General features: G+C 40.6%; 1 protein-coding gene across 1 annotated transcript; it reads right to left on the bottom strand.

Moving 5' to 3' along the window:
* Positions 1-6,445: 6,445 nt before the first annotated feature.
* On the bottom strand, positions 6,446-16,455 carry LOC128107939 (granzyme C-like). Its single transcript, XM_052734271.1, has 5 exons — positions 16,401-16,455; positions 15,228-15,378; positions 7,602-7,737; positions 7,211-7,471; positions 6,446-6,589 (listed from the first exon to the last, which is right to left on the bottom strand). Exons 1-5 carry the CDS (start codon positions 16,453-16,455, stop codon positions 6,446-6,448), a joined length of 747 nt encoding a protein of 248 aa, XP_052590231.1.
* Positions 16,456-26,695: the final 10,240 nt, after the last annotated feature.

Genomic DNA, 26,695 nt, shown 5'->3' with positions numbered 1-26,695 from the left:
ACCACACAGAGGCTTGTATTAATTATAACTGCACAGCCATTAGCTCAGATTTATTACTGACTAGCTCTTACACTTAAATTAACCCATAATTCTTATTTATGTTTAGCCATGTGGCTTGGTACCTTTTCATAGTTCTGCCTTGTCATCTTCCTTCCTCTGTGTCTGGCTGGCAATTCCTGACTCAGCCTTCCTCTACCCAGAATTCTCCTCACCTGTTTGCCCCGCCTATACTTCTTGTCTGCCTACTGGCCAATCATTGTTTTATTTATCAACCAATCATAGCAATACATATTCACAGCATACAGAACGACATCCCAAAGCACTTCCCTTTTCTGTCTAATCAAAAAGGAAGGTTTTAACTTTAACATAGTAAAATTACATATAGCAAAACAGTTATCAAGCAATTATTACAGTCATAATATTTAGTCTATTTGTACTTGGCAAAATTAAAGAAAATATTCTATCATCTATCTTATATTTGTGAGTCTAAAGTTTCATATCTAATTTGTCTTTTATCATGACTAAGGAAAACTATTAATATAACTATCCAGTCTTCAACTACATCAAAGACCTCAGAAGGATATAATATTACCTAAGTAAAGAGGAAATGCATTGTAAGCAACTTACAAAATTCTGGAAATGACAGAGACAACTGTCTTCCTGGACAGTCATCCAAAGTTCCTCTGAAATGTTGGGGCATCCATCTTCAGCCTCTAGGCCTAGAATCACTCAGTTGGTTTTCCCTGTGTCCTGTCGAATGTCTGGCATTCTCCTCTGTGAGACAGGAACCTAAAGGGCCATCTCGCCTTGGAAAGTTCTGTGTTCACCTTCCTATGGGTCCTGCATGTCTAGTCAATATAACATTTTGTCATGCAGAACAGGCAAGAACAGTTTCTTGTCCAAATGGCTATTTTTGCCAAAAGATGATAAACTCCATGTGGAGTGTCTTCAGTGCCCATCATCTTCCTTGAAGTAATTGGTGCTCCCAGGAGCAGACATGTCTTATTGTCCAGAAAAGTCTAAGTTTTAAAACATTTTAAATACCGTATTCTATAGGTCTTTGAAGTGTTTGAAGATCACCTATCTAACTGAAATATATCTATGTATATCTAGAAAACTTAACTAACATGACTATAAGTTTGACTATCATAGAAGACTAATTATTAATCTGTATTTTTAAATTTTCCATTACAATTTCAAATGAGCTTCATAAACATAATACCTTAAACAAGAGTAGAAATATATATATATATATATATATATATATATTATAACAAAATTAACTTTAAATAGATATTTGAATGTATGTCTTTAATTTTCTTGCAATTATACCTATAACTGGAATCTCTGTGTCATATGGTAATTTTATGTTTAACTTGTTGGGTAAATGCCAAATTGTCTTCCACAAAAATTCCTTCATTTTACAAATTGTCTTCTGTAACAATTCCATCATTTTACACACACACACACACACACACACACACACACACACACACACACACACCATTGTTTTCTTTGACATTGTAATATAGAGGGGTTCTGTTTTGGCTTCTGCAAAAATTTGATATTTCCGTTAATTAGTACATGTTTTCCCAGCTACTCTAGTAGGTATGAAATGGCATTTCACTGTGGTTTCACTTTGCCTTATCCTGGTGACTAATGATGAGTGTTTTTCCAGGCCCAGATAGCCATCTTCATTTATCTGGAGAAGTGTTTATTCACCTGTTTGTCTATCTGCATCCTTTAACTTAGTGTGGGTATGTGGCCTTGGGACTGGGGAGGTGGTTTAAAGAGTTTGCTGCGAAGAGGCTGGAGCCTGGTGTGTGGAGCAGTTGTAGAGATGCACGAGAACTGATGTTTCTCTTCCACAGCCAATTCCTTACCGTCTCTTTTCAAGTGACTAGTGTTAAAGTAAATGAGTTATAGCTCTTGTGAAAGTTTTGACTTGGTTAAGAGCACAGTAATTCACATTGTTATCTGCCAAGGCAAATATATATGTATATATACACAGCCATCCTTGAGTCTTCCAGTTCCATATTGGCCAGGTTAATAGTTACATTTGGACAATGTATCGGGATCATTTCTCCTCATGATTAACTAACTCCCACAGAGGCACTTTTTTCAAGTTTAATATGCACTGCCACTGGAGTAGCCTGTAAAAAAATGTCATCTGCTCCCAGAACTTCTGGTTCAGTCATTGGGATCCCTGTCCAGAAATCTGTATTTTTAATATGCCCCTGGGTGACTCTGATGCAGGCCATCCTTGGAATCTTGGAGAATCACCAATTCAGCTTATTGAAATTTTGCTTTATTCTAGAAAACACATCAACTACTTGGGTGAAATTGTATGAAATTCTGTAGGTAGCTATTCATGATGGCTTGCAGTAAACGACATTCTAAGGACACTGAGAGGAAGCAGGACACATCTGGTTCCAAGGCAAACTTTCTGCCCCTCCTGTAGAGAGAGCAAACTACAATAGGAAGGTCTCCGCTGGGTTGTCACAACACGGTTTCCTGGTGTCATACAGCAGTGAGCCTAGGTTGTGCTGGGGACTCTCCTTGGCACTAAGTTGTTAGGGTTTTTGGCCAAATGGATTGGGGAGTCATTGTGAAGAGAGGGACTTAAAGGAATTCTGGAGAGCATTTCATGGGACTCTGACTTCAAGTGTTTAAGCTGCAAGGGTTCTCTATCTGCTACAGTGACCATAAACTTGACTGTTATGGTGTCTTAGTGGTCTTTCCTTTATCGTGCCACAGAAGTCTATCATGGATTTAATTAGGAGTCGTTAAACTTTGAGAGACAATTCAGTGAACCCTATTTCCCCTGAAATCAAAATTGAGGACCTAGCTACATATTAATCCAGTACTTATGTTGACTCATTTCTCAGGAACTAAAAGTTCTGGGCAGTCCAAACTCAGGTTGCACAGAGAGAAGCTCATTTTCCAGACAGGATCACACTATGTGGCTGAGGCTGAGGGTGAAAAGTCTATCCTTCTACCTCAGCCCACAGAATGCTGGAATTACAGGTGAACATCACCTTACTGGGTTCAGAAACCAGAACCCTTGAGTGCAGTCCTTTCTAGGAGGGGAGTTGTCTGCACATCTCTTTGCTTTGGAAACAATGTAGTGTAGCTGTAGATGAAAATGTCATTTCTGGCTGAGGATAAACTACATCATGTAGGGTAGCAGCCTGACCCTGCAGAGAGTTGATGTTCAGCTGTGGCTGTGTACCTTGCAGGCTCTCCCACAATGCTTCAGGACAACTACTCCTGGCAAATATGGTGAATGAATCCATTCCTGCATTTCTGTCAAGGTAAAATATGTCTGTTGCTTAAAAGTGTGTGTATTAGTTATTTTTCTATTACTGTGATAAAGCACAATGACCAAAGCAACTTCTAGAAGGAAGATCAGGGCATGCGGTTCCAGGTGTGGCATCAAGTGGAAAGCATGGCCACAGGAGCAGGGAGCTGATGGCTCATATCATTTACTGTAATTACACACACACACACACACACACACACACACACACACACACACACACACACCCCAAAACATAGAAGAGTGAGAATTGGGAGTGGTGTGAGTCTTTGAAATCCCAAAACCTGGCCCAACTATGTACTTCCTCCACCAAGAGCATAATTCCCAACATCCCCAAACAGCATAACTTCCTGGGAATCAGGTGTTCAAATACATGAGCCTAGTGGGGACATCCTCACTAAAAACCACAACAGAAAGGTGGCATGGGACACAAATAGAGAACAGAAAATCTATGTTCTCTAAGTCCACATAAGTGGATGCAGAGAGACTTAGGAAGTTGGACAGGACAATGGAGGTATACCAGCATGTTTCCCCACCACAAACCAGAGGACCTTATGTTCTTGTGTCTGGTCTGTGTCCTTCAGGGGTGTCTTACAGCTCTCCCTGGCTTCCTGGACTGCAATGGCCTGGAGGAACAGAGAAGTTGGGTCTTGATGAGTTGAAGCATTTCCTTTCCCAAGTGGAGAAAATCAGTACAGAGGTAGTTAGGGGAGTAGTGTAAACTCTTTTGCAAATGGAGAGATATTTCCTTAGAGCAGAGAAATCTGAAGCAGTGTGTGTTTAAAGCATTTACCTACCTCTGAATCCACTCCAATGTGTGCTCAAGGGAGCAAAGCCAGGTGGCTTTGAACACCTTCACCATGCAGCTGTGGAGGAGCTCAGGGGTTTCCTCTCTACAGGAGGTCTGAGCATGGGCTCATCTTTTGTGCAGGATGGCACCAAATTACTAACTGGAAATTAGATGACATTGAGGTCACTTGTGCCTTGGTGGCCAGGGAATCCTAGGCTCAGTTCAGGCTCTGTCCTAACATGGTTGATGCTGGTTGTCAGGTCAGTTATGACCCTTTGGTAGAAATGTATTTCTATCTTCTCGCTAAAGGATACAAATGGTTTTCAAAGTTATTAAAGCCGTAGAACTATCTCATCAAAGTAAACGTAACGCCTAAACTGAGCACATATGTGACCGTATGATTTCTAAGATACATTATTCCCTTGATTCTGCACTCTTCTTTGTTTATATTGTCTCCAATAACTATGTCCTTAATATCTCCAGGGTGGGTTTGTTTTCCAATTCCCTGTCAGAAACTGTGTGACACCTGCATCTGGTCCTATATAAATCCTGTGTTTGAAAGTTTCCTGACCCAAAGGGAGATTTTACTTCATCTCCCTGAAGAATGTGATCCTCTGTTATTTGGGACAGGGAGGCATTAAGCTGTAGCCACCCATCTTGTTATCTGTTAAGTGTCTGACAGGACAAAACCCTGAAGCCAAGGCTTCTTGGAGTTTTAGGTTTATTTGAGTTAAATGAAACATTTTTCAGTGTTTGTTTTGAGACAAAGAGTCTTTCTGTAGCCATGGCTGGCCTAGGACTCAGAGATCTGCTTGACTTTGTCTCCCAATGTTGGATTAAGGCATGATTAATCCATGCCTTGCATCTTGGATTTTTTTTTTTTTGTAGCAATTTGAGTCCAACATAGGGAGACCTTTATTTAACAAAAATCCACACGTTCTGATTACAGTCTCAGGTAAAGAACTCCATAACAATGAGAAGCTCAGGTAGTGTTAGGAACTGTATGGATGCAGCATAACCACAAATGTGTAAATATTAAAGATATTTCTTCACACCATTTTTTCTCTTTTTTCCACTTTCCTTGATTCCTGTTTAATTCTGTTTCTGAAATATACTTTTGAAAATGTGCATCTCTTATGATTCTATATCTCTTACCTTTAAAATAAATATATCAAGGCTGTATGTATTGGTTGTGTTATTCTCTATCTACTGCCTTCTCCCCCAGGTAAAAATGATGCTTCTCTGAAGAGTTTCTCAGTAGAAGCTAATACGCTATTGTCATTTCCAAACCTGATACACTTCAGTGCACACTGATGAAAAAATGAAGATTTCCAGTTGTTTCGTCCTTATGGATGTCAAAGACAGACAGAGGCCATGTGACCGTCATGGCGTCCTATCCTAGAATCCAGCAGGGACTGTGATGGACATGCTCAGAGGGGCTCGTGCTGCTGAGTGTCCTTGCTGCTGTGGATGCTGAGCACACAGGAGGAACTGAGCTGACTGGGAAGAGCTTCCCTTGGCCTGAGCATGTGGGAGTGGAGTACAGGGTTCTGGAGAGAAACACTGAGGTCCCTGGCTTCCATGGTCCCTGTGTGGTGCAACTTCTGCCCTGGACCTTTGAGAGTTACCTCTCTGCCAGGGCTGAGGCCCTAATGGGAGGAACCACACATGGCTTGGGTTAGAGGAGGTTATAAGAGGTAGGAAAGTGTTCAAAAATGCATGGTTGTAAATCATAGAAGTTGTTAGACTCATCTGAGCAGTCATGATGGAGAAGGGCATAGAGCTAGGAGGGTGGAGGAAGCTTCACCCTGTTTCCAGAGGAGGAGAGGATATTGTTCTAAATGTGGAACAGCCCTTACTGAAATATCTGTCATCTTAATGGTGAAGCTGTGGGACAGAGATACTCTGCACAGGAAGGCCCATCTACAGTGACCTCGGCTGTCTCCCATGTCTCCAGGACCAATGGTGCTTTTCCCTCTTCTTTCTTCCATATGAGACAGAGGAGGAAAAAAATTCACCCTGGGCCCCAGGACAAGAGAACCCCAAGCTCAGCTTTAAGCCTGTCAGAAGAGCAGGCACTGCAGAGTGGGACAAGTAAAAATGAGCTGGCAATGGCCATGCCTGAGCTTGGGAGAGGTGTGTGTATGGTGTTGGGTGAACAGAGAGCAGAAGTGTGCCACTGGATGCCTAGCACAGAGTTGGTCCCTGTGATAGGAAACCAGACTTCTGATTGATCAAAAAGAACTTTATTGATTTGTGGCTTCTGTCCCCGGACAAACTTGGACTCAGCCGTAGAGAGGATGCTGAGTTAGGGAGGGGTCTGGTTTGCTCTGGAGTTAGCTGCGTTTCATCGTTTTCTTTATCCAGGATAGGAAACTTGACACTCTGGTGAAGACTCTTGGTGCTGAACCATCCTCATGTCCATAGGAGACGATGCCTGCAACCACTTTGTTACACAAGAGAGGCCCTCCAGAATCCCCCTGTGAATGGAGAGGAGGCACAGGGAACTGAGCTGTTGTTCACCTTAGTCCCAACCTCCCACTCCTGTCAAGACTGCTCTCAAAGAAGTTTGACTTGTGTGCTCTGCTTGTGGGAGATGAGAGAGCAGGCCTGGGTGTCCCTGGGCTTCCTGCTCTGATTGTGGACAGGGTTACTGCTTCACCTCCCTCCTGAGCCCAGCCTCTGCCCTTTCTCCAGGTCTGTGATCCACTCTCTATTAGGGTGTGTGGGACCCTCATTTCTGGGCCATTATTTAAGAACATGGGGTCAGGTGAGTGGGCCTGAGGTGAGCATGGAAGACAAGACCATGGACAAAAGTGAGTGTCTGCTCTGTGGAGACACCTGCTTGTGTTAATGACACAGGCAGGGACACAGCTTTCTAAAGCCTGGGCCTGGGTGTGAGGAGGACTGTGCAAATCCTGCTTTATACCAGCTGCCTTCACTGAGGCTCCTTGTCAGCTTAGGAGGCCCTAGTTAGTTATTGGTTACTGCTGCTCCCAGGGAGAAAGATCACATAAAGAAGTTCCCTTGATGTTGGTCTCTAGATCCCAGATTGCATTTCCCCTCCCACGGAGCCAGGAGAGGATGAAAATCCAACTTACATAGAAGGAAGCACGCTTGATCTTTGGGTCCCCCACACATAGCTGATTGGCTTTGTTGTAATAACGTGGGTAGTGGGACTCACACAACTGATCCTTCTGTACTGTCAGCTCCACCTCTTGTAGTCTATCTGCATTGGTGCCATTCAGGGCCATCATTCCCCAACCAGCCACAGAGCACACATCCCCTGGCTTCACAGGGACCTTGCGCCAGGGCAACTTGAGGGGCCTCACAGCTTTAGTCATCTTGGCCTTCTTCTCCAGCTGTTGGGGAAGAAAGGAGAGTGTAGCTCATTGACAGCTGAGCTGAAACACCATGAAGCCCAGGACGGAAGGGAGGGAAGGAGAACGTGAGACAGGAGGTATCGCTGAACCAGGATGGGGCAGGTCTCACCTTTAAGAGCATGATATCATTGGACAAGTTCTTATCATTGTAGGCTGGGTGAGCAATGGCTTTTTCCACAGGGATGATCTGCCAGGTCTCCTCCTGTGCCTCGATGTTGTGGACCCCCAGAATTACTGTCATTGAGCTGTAGAGAGCAGAGTAGAGATGAAAGATATGGAGTGAGAGAGGACACAGTCCAGGAGGTGTAAGAAGTATGGTTGGCCGGGTGGGGCTCTAGCTGAGGGGACTTGAGGAGGCAGGAGTATAGATGTAACCAACCGTCTTATTAAATTAGAAACACAGAACCAATGCAAAGAAGAAAGCCAAGAGGTCAGAATTAAGAGCTTAAAACCTTAGCCTTCCTCTCGAGGTGGTCCTACCTCTCTGAAAGAGACCTACTTCCTGTGTGTCTGTCTTTATAAAGACTTTCCATTCTGCCTTCTCATTGGTTTTAAACCCAACTACATGACTGCCTTGTCACTGCCTGTCTGTACAGACCTCCAGGTCCTCTATGGTTGGTAATGAGATTAAAGATGTGTGTCTCCATGCTGGCTGTATCCTTGAACACACAGTGATCTACCTAGCTCTGCCTACCAAGTTTTGGGATTAAAGGCATGCACCACTAATGCCCAGCTTTCACTATGGCTTGCTAATAGCTCTGACCCCCAGGCAACTTTATTTATTAACATACAAATAAAATCCCATTTCAGTACAAATAAAATATCACCATATTTCCCCTTTTCTATTTTAATAAAAAGAAAAAAAGAAAAAGCTTATAACTAACATAAGAAAAACTATATACAAAAGTACAATAACTATATACAATATATACAAGTAATAAATACCTAAACAATGTCTAGTCCATTTGTATTTGACAAATTCAGAGAAAATAATCCCATTATCTACCTATTTTGGTAAGTCCATAATGTATCTAATTCACTTTCTATCCTAATTAATCTTCAACTATAAGTAACTAATCTTCAACTCTAACTAACTAATCTTCAACTCTAACTAAACTTCAACTCCCTCAGAGACCAAAGAAGGAAGTAATATTACCTAATAAAAAATAAAAACAGGATGTGCATGCAAGCAGCCTCCAAAAAAAATTGTGAGTTGACAGAAACAGCCAGCTGCCTGAACAGTCACCTGAGGTTTCTCTGAAGTGTTGGGGCATCATCTTTAGCTTATAGGCTTAGCGTATTTGACAGACTCATTTGTGAAGTAAGATGTACACAAGGTTAATAGTTTGACCTCACATTGGGTGAGAGCAGTCCATGTACCAGAAACACCTGAATTCCACTAGTGTCCTGTCATGATTCAGGATTTTAAATTCTGGGAATTGTTGATGTTTTTTTAATTCAGCTGTCCATTCTTCTTGGCTATGTGTGTATGTGGCTTCATCTCAGCATCCCGTTCTTCTTCACATCCCTCTATCAAATGCCAGTCTACTATTGAGAGGCGTGAGCTTAGTTACTCTTCAAGAATAACTGTTTCAGCTGTCGTTCCTCTGCACATCAGAAGCCATCGGCCCACTGCCTGTTCAGCTGCCTTCGAAGAAAAGGGCACTGTACCTTTTCCGGATTGCGAAGGCCACTTCAGGGATGGTGCCATATTGTTCTGGCCTCAGAAGATGCCTTTTGATAAAGCCCAAACCACACTTGTTTTGGCAAGAATCAGTAGTCCTTTGTTTCGTGTCCTCTCTATTTCTGGGGGTTTTTGTTACCCCTTTCTGTTTATTTAGCATATCCTTTAGAGTTCTGTTTGATCTTTCTATAACTGCTTGACCTGTAGGATTATATGGTATACCTGTAATATGGTTTATATTGTAATAAGCAAAAAACTGTTTCATTTTAACAGAGACATATGATGGAGCATTGTCAGTTTTGATTTGTGTAGGTATGCCCATGATGGCCATAACTTCTAGCAAATGAGTGATTACAGAATCAGCTTTTCAGAACTCAAAGCAATTGCCCATTGAAATCCTGAATAAGTATCGATGGTGTGGTGTACATATTTCAATTTTCCAAATTCTGCAAAGTAAAACACGTCCATCTGTCAGATTTCATTCCTCTGAGTACCCTTTGGGTTACTTCCTGCTGGTAATGGCGTTTGATTGTAGAAGGAACAAGTAGGACATTTCTTTACTATTTCTTTGGCTTGTTGCCAGGTTATGGAAAAATCCTTTTTTAAATCTTTACTATTGACATGATTTTTTTTATGAAATTCTAAGGCCTCCAGCACATTTCCTATCAATAATTTATCAATCTAATCATTGCCTTGGGCTAGAGGGCCTGGCAGAACAATATGGGATCGGATGTGAGTTATATATAAAGGATGACTCCTTTTTCTGATTGTATCTTGTAATTGAATGAATAGTGAAGCTAATTCTGAAGCATCAGGGATAAATTCTGCAGTCTCAATATGTAATACTACTCTTTCAGCATACTGAGAGTCAGTTACTATGTTGAGAGGTTCTGAAAAATCCATTAATACCAACAGAATAGCATACAATTCTGATTTTGAACTGAATTATAAGGACATTGAACCACTTTACTTAAATTTTCTGATTTGTAACCTGCCTTTCCTTGTTTGTTGGCATCTGTATAAAATGTATGAACTCCAGATATGGGTTTTTCCCGTACAATTCGAGGCAAGATCCAATCAGAATTCTTTATAAGATCAATTCTATCACTTGTGGGATATTTGCTGTTAATTTCTCCCAAATAATTACTGCAAGCTTTTTGCCAAGGTTCACTTTCTGTCCATAATTTTTCAATGTCCTCCTTAGTTAAAGGTATGACAATTTCTGCTGGGTCTATTCCTGCTAATTGACAAAGTCTCAATTTTCCTTTCCAAATCAAGTCAGAGATTTTTTCCACATAAGTTTTTAAATTTTTATTTGGTTTATTTGGTAAAAATATCCATTCCAGTATAATATCTTCCCTCTGCATTAATATTCCTGTTGGAGAATGCCTAGAGGGTAAAATAACCAAAATGCAATCCAGCTTTGGATTAATACCATCTACGTGCCCTTCATGTACTTTCTTTTCTACCATGGCCAATTCTTTCTCAGCTTCAGGTGATAATTCTCTTGGACGATTTAAGTCCTTGTCACCTTCTAAGGTTTTAAACAAATTATTCAGTTCATCATTTTTTACCCTAACAATAGTTCTTAGATGAGAAATGTCTCCAAGTAATCTTTGAAAGTCATTAAGAGTCTGTAGTCGATCTCTCCTAATTTGCACCTTTTGAGGTCTAATTTTTTGTAGCTCTAGTTTATATCCTAAATAATTAATAGAATCTCCTCTTTGTATCTTTTCAGGAGCAATTTGTAATCCCCAGCAAGGCAAAATTTTCTTTACTTCTTCAAACATTCTTTCTAAAGTATCTGCATTTGAGTCAGCTAGTAAAATATCATCCATATAATGATAAATTATAGATTTAGGAAATTTTTTATGTACCACTTCCAATGGCTGTTGTACAAAATATTGGTACAGAGTTGAGCTATTCAACATTCCCTGTGGGAGGACCCTCCATTGAAATCTTTTAACCGGTTGAGAATTATTATAAGTAGGCACTGTGAAAGCAAATCTTTCTCTGTCTTTTTCTTGTAAGGGTATTGAAAAGAAACAGTCTTTTAAATCAATAGCTATGAGAGGCCATCCTTTTGGTAACAGAGTAGGCAAAGGAATTCCAGATTGCAAAGAGCCCATTGGCTGAATTACTTTGTTAATTGCTTTAAGGTCTGTTACCATTCTCCATTTACCAGATTTCATTTTAATAACAAATACGGAAGAATTCCAAGGGCTGGTTGATTCTTCAATATGCTGAGCATTTAACTGTTCTTCTACCAGCTCTTCTAAAGCCTGGAGCTTCTCTGTTGTTAAAAGCCATTGCTGAACCCATACAGGCTTGTCTGTTAACCATTTTAAAGGTAGAGCTGTTGATGTTTTTGGAAGATCATCAGTTGTTGTGCTCTGTTTTTGTATAATATGGATGGCTGGTGACCACTCATTAGAATAATATCTTCTAATATTCCTCTCAGAAACATGTGCTAGTTTATGATTTGTTTCTGAGATTGGAGGGATGTTAATCTGAGTATTCCATTGTTGTAACAGATCTCGTCCCTATAAATTCATAGCTATGTTGGCCACATATGGTTTTAATTTTCCTCACTGTCCTTCTGGACCTATACATTCGAGCCATCTTGCACTCTGTTTCACTTGAGATAATGTCCCAATTCCTAACAATTGAACATTTACCTCCTGAAGAGGCCAAGTTGGATCCAAAATTCTGGTGCAATTATGGTAACGTCCGCACCTGTGTCTACCAGACCAGACAACAAAACACCATTTATTTTTATTGTTAATTTTGGTCTTTGTTCATTAATTGAAGTTTGCCAAAAAATTTCTTTATGTTTTTTCTTGAATTTTTTATTCTCTCTGTTTCATCATCCCAACCAGCATGATTTATTCCAATAGGCATTTGGTTAGTTAGTTGCTTTGAGTAGGGGTTTTATCTACAACTGCAGGAAAGGTTTGAACTGGATTTGCTGTGGGGGCCTGCCTGAGGCTCCTCTGGGAGTTTCCCAAAGACCATGGCAAAGGATTACCTTGCCTGGCCCTTGTTGATCTACATATGTTGGTCCAGTGTTTTCCCTTACACACCTTCTGCATACTCCAAAAGGAAGGGGCATTCTGTTGCCACTGCTCTTTGAAGAAACATTGTTTCTAGGAATAACCTGTTTACAGTCCCTTTTCAAATGTCCTTGCTTTCCACATCCAAAACATCTAACATTCCTCAAACTTTTTGAAATTGCTTCTCCTACCCACATAGTATCATGGTCATGAGCCTCAACATTAACCATGTCTCTAATCCAGTCCTCCAAGGATGCAGATCCTGTCTTTAACAGCCTGATTATTCTTTTGCATGCTAATTATTGCATGCTAATATTGCATGCTAAAATTATTCATTCACATTCTCAAAGGCCAAAGATTCGATTATTATCTGACTAGCTTCTGAATTTGGGACCATTCTCTGTACTGCTGAAGTTAATGTTTGTAAGAAATCTGTGAAAAATTCTTTTGGGCCCTGTATAACCTTTGTAAATGACTCAGTTTTCTTTCCTGGTTCCTCAACTCTGTCCCATGCATTCAAGGCTGCCGTTCGACATAAAATTAGGGTTTGGACATCATATAAATATTGTGTTTGTACTGAAGCATATTGGCCTTCTCCAATAAGCTGATCCTGGCAGACTTGTGTTTCTTTATCCCTCCATTGTTTTTCTATGTTTTTAGCCTCCTCCCTGAAGCACATTTGCCACTGGAGTTTTTGTCCAGGTTCTAGAACAGCTTGTGCCAGCTCCCGCTAGTCCTGTGGTAGAATCCTATTATATGTTGACCAGGAGTTTAACATTTGTTTTACATATGGGCAATGCATGCCATAAGATACTATTGCCTCCTTAAATCTTCGTAAGTCTAACATTTCAATTGGAATCCAAGTATTTTGTCCATTCTCTTCACCAGGTAGCTGCTGTACAGCTACCAGATAAATAAAGGGTGATTGTGTGAAAACAGGCTTTTTTTCTGTAACCTTATGATCCAATTTTGAAACAACTTCACTGTTAATTTCTTCTGTCTGAATCTGAATTTCTCTATAATTCATTTTAACAGGTTTTTCTAAGACTGTTATCCTAGCACTTAAATTGACTATCTTTTTAAATAGTAAAATGAGGATAAGAAAAGTAATAACATGCATAATTCGATCAACATTAATCTTCTCATATAGTTGTTCCATTGTCAGACTGCCTAAAATTTCAAACAAAGCCCAATTTTCTGCCAATGTACACATAAAACCCATTTTTTTTAATGTGGAAAAAAATTCTCTTTTAAATACTTTGCTTTAAAATATCTGATATCTTAATTGACTTACCAAGTCTGCAAAGAACAGTAGAAATCTGAGGGAATTTCAAAACAGCCACCTAGTGTCCGAGGTGTGAATCCAGAGAGAGAGAGAGAGAGAGAGAGAGAGAGAGAGAGAGAGCAAGAAAGCGAGGCACAAGTTTTGGCTAAAAGCTTAAATCAGCCACGTGTTCCCGCTTGAGTCAAGTCAAGCCTGGGCTCCGGCTTCCTTAAGCTCCAACCTCGTGCATTGGCTTTACAGGCAGGGGCCCTGTTCAGCAGGGCAGGCCTGAGTTGTTTGTAGCACCAGCTTTAAGCAAGTAGCTCCAGCTGTGTGTAACTGCTTGGGGCTACGGACAGTCTGGCCTGAGACCAAGCCGACCTGGGCCAGAGCTAGGGAGCCGGGCCGCCCAGGCCGGAAACTGGACCTGCCGCCAAGCCAAGCCAAGTGGTTTTTAATGGATTCTTGTCACTTTGGGCACCAAATGTAGATGTAACCAACCATCTTATTAAATTAGAAACACAGAACCAATGCAAAGAAGAAAGCCAAGAAGTCAAAATTAAGAGCTAAAAACTTTACCCTTCCTCTCAAGGTGGTCCTACCTCTCTGAAAGAGACCTACTTCCTGTGTGTCTGTCTTTATAAAGACTTTCCGTTCTGCCTTCTCATTGGTTGTAAACCCAACCACATGACTGCCTTGTCACTGCCTGTCTGTACAGACCTCCAGGTCTTCTATGGTTGTATTGAGATTAAATATGTGTGTCTCCATGCTGGCTGTATCCTTGAATACACAGAGATCTACCTAACTCTGCCTACCAAGTGCTGGGATTAAAGGCATGTACCACAAATGCCCAGCTTTCGCTATGGCTTGTTAATAGCTCTGACCCCCAGGCAACTTTATTTATTAACATACAAATAAAATCACATTTTAGTACAAATAAAATATCACCATACAGGAGGGCCTCAGGGTTTGACCTGCTGCTCTTTGCTTTTCAAGGACATTAGACTTCTAGAGGATCCCTCTTGTTTCTAGGCAATATTCCAAAGTTTGTACTGACTCCTAATGTATACTTTCAACTTCAACTTGTAACACAAATCTTAAAAGGTCTTATTAATGAAAAAAAAATCCAGAGCCAGATATTGGGGCAAAAGCTAAAAGATCAGAGAGGCAGAGAGCAAGCTACTAGTTCTTATCCCTGTGAAATCTCCACAAAAAATGAGCGAGTTCCTGTTTCCTCACGCCTTTTATACCTCTGTGCACTGCCATATTACTTCCTGGGATTAAAGGCTAGTGTCCTTCCCAAGCAATGACGTAAGGTTTCAAATACTGGAAATAGAGGTGAGTGTGCCACCACTGCCTGGCTGTTTCCAGTGTGGCCTTGAACTCACAGGATCTCTGACTCTGAAGTGACAGGATTAAGGGTGTGTGCCAATGCTGTCTGGCCTCTATGTCTAATCTGGCTGGCTCTATCCTCTGATCCCCATATGTTATATATTGGGCTACATGATATATCATCACATCAACCACTGCTTTATTCTAGACAGTGTAGCTGCTTTCTCCTCAAGTGTGCTGCTGGCTCTGACCTCTCACCCTTTGACCTCACAGTGTCCCTGTTTTCAGACTTCCATTTTCACAGTCCTGCCCTCTAGTGTGCTCTCACAGGAGCATCCACAAGTAGAGGATGGAAACACCTGTTGGGGTCTCAGAAAACACAGGCTAGCTGCTTCGCCTCACCTTTCCCAGCAGTGAGCAGCAGTCAGCACGAAGTTGTCTTTCACCAGGAACCCTCCGCAGAGACTGCTATTACCATCAACATCCAGAGATTCAATTAATGTCATGTAGGGGCGGGAGTGGGGCTTAACTTCATGTCCCCCGATGATCTCCTCTGAAAGAAAAGGATAGAATATGGGGTGTCTGGGAGCAGTAGATGAGGTCAGGAGGGAAGATCTAGGGAGAGGTGAGGAGTGAGATGTGCAGTTCCCCAAGACTGTTGTGGACAGAATTCCTTGTACATAGAATAATTTTTTGATTCTAAAGTCACAGAGTCCTTTCCGGAGAAAGGTTTGATGGCACTTGTCCTCCAGCCCCTCCTTTGCAAATACATGGAGGGACCAGCTCTATCTTTATGATGGTAGAGACCCAACAGATATCAGGTGGCTTGCCTTGAGCCTTTCTTTGTTGGTGAGTCTCCCCAACCCCTGTAATCTCTCAGTTGATTTACCTCTAAGCCCTATGGATGATGGTTTTCTAAAATTGCTTTATTCTGATGCCCAATACATCTTGATTCTCAGTAAATGCTTTTAACTGCATCTATGAATGAAATTTACTTAACTGGAGGGCTGCTGGTACAGAGAGGGGGACATTGGAGTAGTGTGCTGGCAAAGATGGGAATAGCCGGGGACCTGCAGAAAGAAGTGGAGAGGCCAACCAAAACAAGACTGCAAATTTAATGGAGTGTGCAATGCTGGCATCTTGTCACCCAGGTCCTCTTTCTGCAGCAGGCTGAGGGTGGAGGTTACAAAATGATGCTAATATTCTTGAGCTGGTGGTCTTACCCAATTGCAGGCTGGTCATTAAAGCTGCTCATTCCATGGGCTCTAGTGAATTTAATGATGTACTTTTTTTTGTAGGTGTAGGTTCTCTGTGATGTCCCTGTGTGAGAATGATCCATTCTTCAGGTGAAAAAAAAGCAGGGAGAAGCTATTGCCCTCAAGTCTTCTGAGGTCACAGCCCTTCCTCAAACCTTGTTGAGAATCTAGCCAGGGACAGATTTCCAGGTCTGGGTTCGTATGGGACCTAGGATCAGAAATCTCTGGTTCAGTGCAGGGCAGTTCCTGATTACAGCTGGGCAGAGAGTCTGCAGAGGTGTTATGGGATGGCACATCTGAGACAGGGGTGTTCACTCACCTCCACCAGCTCCAAGTGGCAGAAGAAAGGTCAGGAGAATCAGGACTGGTGGCATCTTCCCAGGAAGGCTGCTCGGGTTGGAGGAGGGCAGAGTAGACACAGTTCTTGAAGGGATGAAGGAGGTCAGTGCTCAGTGACCTCACAGACATTTTAAACCTGTGCACCTCTGCGCTGATTGGCTTCAGGACATAAGGACATTTTATGGTTTGAGGTAAAAATGACACTGTCACCACATTGACATATTATGAGCTAAGCAGTAATAAAACAAAGAGAGTAATGGTGTGGAGACTGTGGTTGAGGACGGCCTGAGAACCCAGGAAGTGCACAGTGACTGCACTAAACCAAAAGTTTGGCCTTTCTTATCTCTTACATCCTTTTAATTTGTTTTTCTTTCTTTTCTTTTTCTAAATATAATACTGATAACTAATTAACCCTTAAATAATTATAATACTGCAAACAGACTCATACACTATTTAGTGAACATTGATATTGGGCCCTACTTGACTGGGCAGATTTCCATACATGATCTCATTAACCTCTGGGACTTCTGATCACATTGTGGAGCCATCTGTTGGAATAGTATGGTCAACTAATCTTAACTCATTCTGACTCTCCTCAACTGCTAGAGAGTCACAAAGAAATGTCAAAAACAAGTGTTTGCCTGTGACCAGTGATCATGTTTTGCCATCATACATAGTTAAGTATAATAAACAATTCACAATGCCATGTATAGGTTACATGTTCATTATGTAATGGCATTGGTCTCTAAGCAAGAGCTTCAGGATTGATATTAATGCTTAGTAGTATTAGATCAGCACTGACTTCCCTGCTGATGATTCCTCTGGCATTTTCTACAGTGTAGCCTAGGATCTTCCATAGATAAACAAGGAGCTTGGTAAGATCTTGAATGATTATATAGTGGTGTAGATCCAGCAATGAGAGAGACAGGGATCCAGCCCTGGAAAAGGCTGATATTGACTGGAGTGAGCTGAGGATCTGAGCTTAGAGCACAAAATGTTTAGAGCTGTGTGAGACCAGTTCTGGGAGGTGAGACAGGCTGGCCTTGCCCTATGAATAGGTGTATGTGTCACATCCAGATAACCACGGAGCACCCCAGGTTCCTGCTTTACCACCACCACCTTATGTTTGCAGATATTTTTGAATTTCCTCCTTTCATACTTTGTGACCAAGAGAGACTTTCTTGTTCTAGTTGTGAACTGGAGTCCTGATATTAATTGGATCAGAATTAATCATCCTGTCCATGGGTTGTAACCTTTTGGCTTTTCTGGGCCACAGTGAAGTGGCAACTGTTTTGGGGTGACACATTATTCATTCAACTATAAGGAAAGTTGATCTGCACACCCAGATAAGCAACAAAACTCTCACAGAATATAATAATCTCAATTATATTATGACCATTCAGAGGTAATCTACTAAAACCATAGAGCAGGATCCAGTTTTGTGATACCTATTAAAGAAATAGAATACATGTTAGTATAAATTTTATTTTGGTACTCTTATCATAAAAGTAAAGGAGAACAACATGCATCTGGTGGGACACTTGACTTTGCTTTTGAGAAACGATTCTTTCACTCCCTGACTTATTGGACATAGCTTTGATCTCAGTAAATATCTAAGATGTGGATAAGATGTTTTGTTTCTAATTTTACTATTAGTGTGCTTAAAACTTTAAACGAAAACTTAAAGACAATTATATCATCCTGTCCACTATCCTCTAACTCCAGGTCCCTCCATCCCTTTCAGATCATGGCCTCTTATTCTTTACTTATCACTTTGTCTTTCTCACACACAAACAAGGGGATAAAAATAGAATCAAGCCTACTGAGTTGGTTTAGTATTGCTTGAACACATGTTTCTTTTAGGTCTGACCTTGGGATTAGATAACCATTAAGGGGGCTAATCTTGAGGCAGACTCAGTCTCCCCATCTAAGCAGTTTATAATTGCCTGTTGCTCTTCATCTTGAGATGGGCCCCTTGCTCTTCCCCATCACTTTGGAAGGTCAACTGCTATTGTCATCCATTGTTCTGGTCTTGTTTAAGCAGCCACATTGTTGAGATTTCATGGGTGCAGTTTCTTTGTCATTTCTAGAAGACATTCCTCTAAAAGATTTTGAATTTTGATTATGTGTATGTGTCTGTGTTTGTGTTTAAGTTTGAGTTTGTGTGTGTGAGTACAGTTGCTCTTGGAGGCCAGAGGAGCTGAAATTACACGTGGGTATGAGCTATTTAACATGGGTGCTCAGAATTAAACATGGGTCCTCTGCAAGAGCAGTGTGTCCTGTTAAGACCTCTGAGCCATCTCTCCAGTCCTGTGTGTTCAAATCCTGAAAGTGTTTGTTCAGTGTACAGGCTGTGAAAAATGATGGTGTGAATACAGTGTGATTGTGGTGTGACCATCCCTCTCTGAGAAACTGTAAACTATCTTTAAAGGTCACAAAGAGACATGATCAAAAATATTTTTAAGGGTGCTGGAGAGATGACTCAGTGACTAAGAGCACTGTCTATTCTTCCAGATGACCAGGTTCAATTCTCAGTACCCATATGGCAGCTCACAACTTTCTGTAACTCCAGTTCCAGAGGGATTTGACACCCTCACACAGACATACATACAGGCAAAACACCAATTAACATACAATAAAAATATATAAATAATTTATTTAAAATATTCTTGGGATGAATGGAGGATTGTGTTTCTAGGTATTGTACTGTAAAATCAGCACGTAACATATATGTGCTGACTAAAATGGACCTGTGATTATACCATAATAGTGACATTATTTCTGAAAATCTTAAAATCTGTTTTCAACTTCTCATGTCAAATGTAATAGAAGGTGACATTACTGTTTACAAAGCTGTCTTCAACTGTGTTGAAATGCATACAATTATTTGCCTTCATTTGAGCTCCCCATAAACCCACCTTCACCTGGAGCACTTATGGTGTGAAACATGGTGTCGACAAGTTGGTTTTCACCTTAAAGATGAAAGCAGTGGTCAAATGCACTAAAAGGTTCAATCTGTAAGTCAGTTTTCATTGTCAAGTCTGGCACAAATTTTGTTAATGACACTGAAAGTATGTTGGTCATCTTACTTCTGAAATGTAAATTATGTCGCCATATTCCGTATCAACACTCTTTAGGGATTCCTGGCAATGGAGATGATTTAATCCCTTGGCCCTTTCCAAATTCCATCCTGATGATGTTACCCTTGTAAAATGCTTTTGCATTCACTTTCCTGTTAAAGCTTAGTTTTTCTTCTTTGACAACTTCATACATGTATTTAATGTATTTGGTCACTTTTATCCCCAATTGTCCTCTCATCCCCCTTTAGTTTCACTGAGATCTTGCTCTCTGTGCTTACATTTTGTTGATGTTTCCTGCAAACACACGTCTTTTTTTGTTTTGTTTTAAGATTCCTTTGTTTATTATGTACACACTGCTCTGCCTGCATGTATGCCTGCAAACCAGAAGAGGGCACCAGATCTCATTAGAGATGGTAGGGAGTCACCATGTGGTTGTTGGGAATTGAACTCAGGATTCTTAGAAGAGCAGACAGTGCTCTTAACTGCTGAACCATCTTTCCAGCCTGAAAAGACCTATCTTTAAGCATGAGTTTAGATTCACAATTGCATTGTCTTCTGTGAATTTTATGAATTCCCCTATTTTTTCCCTTCCTTTTTTTTTTTCCCCCAGACAGTGTTTCTCTGTGTGGTGCTGGCTGTCTTGGAATTTGCTCTGTAGGCCAGGCTGGCCTTGAACTCATGGAGATCCTCTGGCCTCTGCTCCCCAGTGCTGAGATTAAAGGTGTGTGCCACCACCATCAGCTTCTTCTCTCTTTTTTGAATTCTGTTTTCTTCTATGATGGTATAGAAGCCTTGCTGTGATTAAAAATAATAACAGATAATGAACTACATTTATTTTGTATGAAAATTGACAAGAAAATAGAAAGCAAGTCTTGAGTATTTCAACATCTCAGCTGCTGATGTAACAGCAGTGTGATGTGACAGCTGATATTAAAGCATGGTGGCTTGGTGTGAGTCATGGCTGAGCTGTGTGCTCTTAATGATAAAAAAGGAATGCTTACCTATTTTCCAAATGCCATTAGACACCCATTGTCTGCAATGGAAGGTTAAAACAACTTTGATAATCTCTGCATTTCATTAATAAGTTACCAGGAGTACAGAGAGGTCTGATGGTGCCACATGGATGGTCTGGAGTTGGAACATTAAACACAGGAAGCCTCACACTACTGTCAAACTGAGGTCATGCATGTTTATCAATAGAGTTCACATTTATTCCTTTTGCATGACAATGCAACATGTTGTCATCTACAGACTTCATGCTCAAGAGTCACACGATATAATTACTAAACAATCACACACACCAAAATCTCTTAATGTTTTCACTGAGCTTATGAGTTTATGTTGGGCTGCATGTATAGCAATTTTGGGCCACATGCAGCTCACAGGCCACCAGCTGGTCACCCTGAACTAGTCTATAAAATAGAGTGGCTTCTTTCATTTTCTTCTTATCTGTTTTTGAAAAATTTAATTGAAAATAAAAAGGTTTTCATATAATATATTCTGATCATAGTTTTCTCCCCCAATCTCCTCCCTGATCCACCCACTTCCCCACCCATGAACTTAATCATTATGAAAACCTTGTAAATAAAACCACACACCAAAATTTACTAGACCCAAAGTTGATACTACTTAATGACCTTCTTTACAGTTAGAATTGGCATTCAGAATGGAAGTTGTGAAGCTTCACATTCAATTATTCACTTTTAATAGAAAATACATTTTATGTGCTTAGCTATCCACAACCAAGACAAAAAAATCCAAGACAGAATTAGAACTCAAAAAATTGTTTAATATACTTTCATAACTCACTTTAATCACCTGGGCTCATGCTCCCTCAGTCCCTTAAATTTCACCTCTCTTATTCTCTTTCTTCACAATATACTGTACACATGTGCATTTGTTACCATTTACACTATATTATTGACTATATTCTATACATGAGGGAGAACACAGGGTTTCTTTCTTTCTGAAGTTTCAAGATATTACAAAAGGAAATCACAGAAGATACTAGATGATGGAAAACTAATCCATGTTTCTGAATAGGCAGAACCAAAATCATTAAAAAAATCTCTACTACCAGAATTAACATGCAAGATTAATGCAATACATATCAAAATTCCCATGTCATATTTATCAGGCTTAGAAATGATAACAAAGAAATTCATATGGGACCACGAAAGACCCCAAATACTAAAGCAGTTTTAAGGAATAAAAACACTGCTAGAGCTGTGCCAATACCCAACCTTAAATTATACTATGGAGCCATGGTGATAGAGACAGTCTGGTCCTGGTGCAACAATAGACAGAAAGACCAATGGGTAGAACAGAGGTGCTGGCAGAAAGTGGCAGAGCAATGCTCATAGTTTCTGACAAGGGACAAAAAAAATCTTTGGAAAAAGATTCAAAAGTCGTGCTGGCAAAACTGAATATCCACCTGTAGAGGAATGAACTTAGATTCTCATCCTCCACTTTCTACAAAAAATCATTTTAAAGTGAATCTAAAGCCTTAGTTTAAAACCAGAAACAAAAACTTTTAGAAGAATACACCAATGAAACACTTCAAGATAGTGGGAAAGTCTAGAACTTTTAAAACAGAGCACCAAAGGCAGAGGAACTAGCCCCAAGTATCAATAGGTGAACTCCATGAAAATAAAGTTTCTATACAGCCAAGGAAACAATAATGGCTGTCCCCTGACAGGAAGATCAAGGATGGTGTTGTTCTGCCCACAAGACTGGATGTCTCAGCAATCCCAATCAAGTCCTGGAGTTCCGGAGAATTCCTAGAGAGCTGCTGGCCCTGTCTGTGATGGAATCCTGAAGAAGTAGGTCTTATTACCAAGGAAGGAGACCCTCAGTAACCAGATGGATGGAGTTGCCAGAAAAAGAGATGGCAAGCAGGTAAGAAGCAAAACCTTCCTTCTTGCATGTCCTTTTATGTGGGCTGCCACCAGAAGGTGAGGCCCAGATTTGGGATGGATCTCCCACCTCAAATCATCTAACTAAGAAATCCCTCATAGGTGTGCCCAGCTGTTTGGGTTTTAGTTCCTTCCAAATGTAGTCATTGGCAATCAAGATTGGCCATCACAGGCTATTATCTAAAATATGCAAGGGATTTCAGAAATTAAACACCAAGGAAATTAAACTGCCAATCCATAAATGGGCAAGTGAATGGAATAGACAATTAAGAAAGAAAGAATGAAAGGAAGAAAGAAAGAAAGAGACAAAGAAACAAAGAGCCAATAACTATTTTTCATGTGTCCAATATCTCTAGGCATTAGAGAAGTGCAAATTGATACTATTTGAGACACTACCTCACTCCACTCAGAATGACTGTGGTCAACAAGTGTGACCACAAATGTTAGAGAGGATGTGGACATAGAGGACACTTCTTCACTGTTGGTGGAGTACAGATGAATACAGCCAATGTAGAAGTCGATTTGGAGATTTGCCAAAATATTAAAAATAGGACTACCATAGGACCCAGCTATTTTATTCTTAGGCATACACTCAAACAATGCTAATACCCTACCATAGAGGTATTTGCACCCCCATATTTAATACTTCTTTATTACAGCTGAAGTGGGGACTTACCTAGTCTCCTGAAGAAATGCTGACTATTGTTGCTGCCTAGAGTTGGTAAAATGGACAGCGATTACACTAGTCATAAGTGTGAGCACTTGGCCCAATTGCCTCTCCTGATGAATGCCAGAAGAACTGGAATGGAGACTCAAGTCAGCTGAGAAGTTGAATGCAATTTTCAAGGCTCATTGTTATAATTTCTGCTCCTTTGATTGTAGGGTTAAGAGGTTACAGGTCAGCAGAGAGGTGTGCCTCACAGACCAGCATGTTCAAGGTTGGATAAAGCATAATATTATTAGTCTCAGAAAAACCTCTGAGAAAAGGAAGCACTTCATACCAAAACTATTCCCTAGAAATCGAGGAAGGCCACAGGCACCCCTGTGTTCCTTCTCATATTTGTTGGCATTCCAAATGCCCTTCTTGAGAAATGTCAGCATCAGATGTTCCCATGCTGTGTCAGAAATTCATTATATACTTACAAAATCTTAGTTCAAACTCCAACAATAAGTACAAACTAAATATTTCCAGAAAGCCATATGGGGATATGGAGCAAACCTTTGCACACTGTTGATGAAAATTTAAATGAGTATTGTCATTATGGAAAACTGAATAGAAGGCTCTGACAAAACCAACCTATTGCATGACTGTGGTGGTTGGAAAGAAAATGGCCCCTAAAGCTAGTGGCACTCTTAGGAGGTGTGGCCTTGTTGGAGTAGGTGTGGCCTTGTTGCAGGAAGTGTGTCACTGTGGGGGTGGGCTTTGAGGTCTCATATGCACAAGCTACACCCAATGTCACAGTTTGCTTACTGTTTCTTGAAGATCAAGTTATAGAACTCTCAGCTCCTACTCCAGCTCCGTGACTGCCTGAATGCCACCATGTTTTCCACCATGATGGTAATGAACTAAACCTCTGAAACTGTGAGCCACTCAAATTAAATATCTTTTTAAATAAAAGTTGCTGTGGTTATGGTGTGGCTTCACAGCAATTGAAACCCTACCTAAGGCAATGCTCTAGTAATCCCACTTCTCAGTATAGCCAATGAGTTTGCAATCAACATGTTGTAGAGTTTCTGCACCCTCATATTCACTGTGACAGAGTTCCCAGCAGCTAACCACTTACATCAACCAATTACAATTACAACCAATTAACCAGTGTATCTCAATGAGTAGGAGAATAGAGACAATGTGACACATATATAAGATATAGTACAATCCAGAAACTAAATATTAAAATTTTATTAATTTTATATAGAGATATTTGTATGTTCACTCCTTCTCTCTCTCTCTCTCTCTCTCTCTCTCTCTCTCTCTCTCTCTCTCTCTCTCCCTCTCTCGTGTGTGTGTGTGTGTGTGTTGTGTGTGTGTGTGTTGCCCATCGAGGTTAGAATAGGGCAATGGATGCCCTGAATATGGAGTTAGGATGGTTGTGGGACATCATGTGGATGCTGGGAAAAGAACCTGAGTCTTCCACTAGAGCAACAAGTGCTCCAAGCCACTCAGCCATCTCTCTGGCTCATTATTCAGACATTAAGAAGATGATGAAATTCTATCATTTGTAATGATACAGGTGAAACTGAGACATGACCCTAAGCCAAATAAGCTAGGGACAGTAAAAATATAGTGCTTGATCTCACTCTTTAAAATCTAAAATAACAGAACTTGTACAAGTAGAGACAAGGTTAATGGTTAATGGAGTCTGGACAGACTACAATGGGGAGCTCTTGATCAAAGAATACAGAATTTCAATTAGGGGAATGAATAAATTTTGGAGATCTACTGCACAGTATGTTAATAATACATTGTGCGTTTCAGAACTTTTGTCAAACAAATTTATGTTCTTACTATAAAAATGTAAAGTATTTGAGTTGATGGACACATCAATTGGTTTGATTTAATTAATCTACATTATATACAGACACACCACTTAGAAGCCTGAAAATATATGATTGATGTAAAATTAAAAGCTGTCATTTGAGAAGGAAATTAGCTTTCTGAACATGCAAATTTTTATATTGTGGGGGTGGAGGGTAAGCACAGAGAGACAAAAGGAATTCTATTTCTTCACTTCTTCCCTTCTCTAGGGAACACATCAGCTACTTTGGTGAGATTGTATGAAATTCTGTAGGTAGCTATTCATGATGGCTTGCAGTAAACGACATTCTAAGGACACTGTGGGGAAGCAGGACACATCTGGGTCATTGCAAACTTTCTGCCCCTCCTATAGAGAGAGCAAACTACAATAGGAAGGTCTCACCTGGGTTGTCACAACATGGTTTCCACCTGTTTAATTGCAGTGAGCCCAGGATGTCACTCTCCTTGGCAATAAGTGACAGGGTCTTTGGCCAAATGAGCTGGGGCATCATGTGAGTAGGGGGACTTAAAGGACCTCTGGAAAGCTTTTCATGGGACTCTGACCTCAAGTGTTTAAGCTGCAAGGATTCTCTATCTGCTACATGACTCTAAACTTGATTGTTATGATGTCTTAGTGATCTTTCCTTTATCGTGCTGCAGAGGCCTATCATAGATTTAATTAGGAGTGATTAAACATTGAGAGACAATTCAGTGAATCTTTTTTCTTGTACAAATCAGAATTTATGACCTAGCAACATATATTAGTCTTAATTAATTAATTCTCAGGAATTAAGACTTCTAGGCAATTAAAACTCAAGATTATATGTAGAGAAGCTCATTTTCTGGACAGGATCTTGCTCTGCAGCTGAGGCTGAGTTTGAAAGCTCCATCTTCCTATCCCAGTGCATAGAGTGCTGAAATTATGGGTGAACATTACCATCTCTTGGTCAGAAGTAAGAAGTCTTGACTGTAATCATTTCAAGGGGGTTAAGTTGTTTGCAAACCATCTGATTGAAAACCATGTATTGTAGCTGTAGGAGAAAATGTCATTTCTGCCTTAAAGGATAAGCTACATCATGCAGAATATCATCCAGATTCTGCAAATAGATGTCATTTAGCTGTGGCTGTGTGCTTTACAGGTCTCTTCCACAATGCTTCAGGCCAACTTCTCCTGAGAAATATGGGAAATGAATCCATTACTTCATTTCTGTCAAGGTAAAATATATATGCTGCTTACAAACATGTGTATTAGTTACTTTTCTGTTACTGTGATAAAACATTGTGAAGAAGGCAACTTCTAGAAGGAAGACTAGGGAATGTGGTTCTAGGCATAGCATCAAGTGGAAAGCATGGCCGCAGGAGCAGAGAGCTGAGGGCTCATATCATTTCCTGTAATCACACACACACACACACACACACACACACACACACACACACACACACACACACACCCCAGGACATAGGAGAGAGAGAGAGAGAGAGAGAGAGAGAGAGAGAGAGAGAGAGAGAGAGAGAGAGAGAGAATTGGGAATGGTGTGACTCTTTGAATCCTCAAAGCCTGCCCCAGCAATGGACTTCCTCCACCAAGATCATATTCCCTAACATCTCCAACAGCATCACCTGCTGGGGACCAGGTGTTCAAACACAGGAGCCTAGGGGACATCCTCACTAAAATCACCATTAAAAGAATGGTGGCATGAGACACAATTAGAGGACAGAACCTCTATATTCTCTAAGTCGATGGAAAGTGGTGCTGGGAGACTTA

This window comes from Peromyscus californicus, unplaced genomic scaffold (assembly GCF_007827085.1).
Source record: "Peromyscus californicus insignis strain IS unplaced genomic scaffold, ASM782708v3 Scaffold_12__1_contigs__length_115047231, whole genome shotgun sequence".
In the NCBI taxonomy this organism is placed as follows: Eukaryota; Metazoa; Chordata; class Mammalia; order Rodentia; family Cricetidae; genus Peromyscus; species Peromyscus californicus.
The sequence above is the reverse complement of the archived record's forward strand: the minus strand, read 5'-3'. Positions and strand labels throughout refer to the sequence as shown.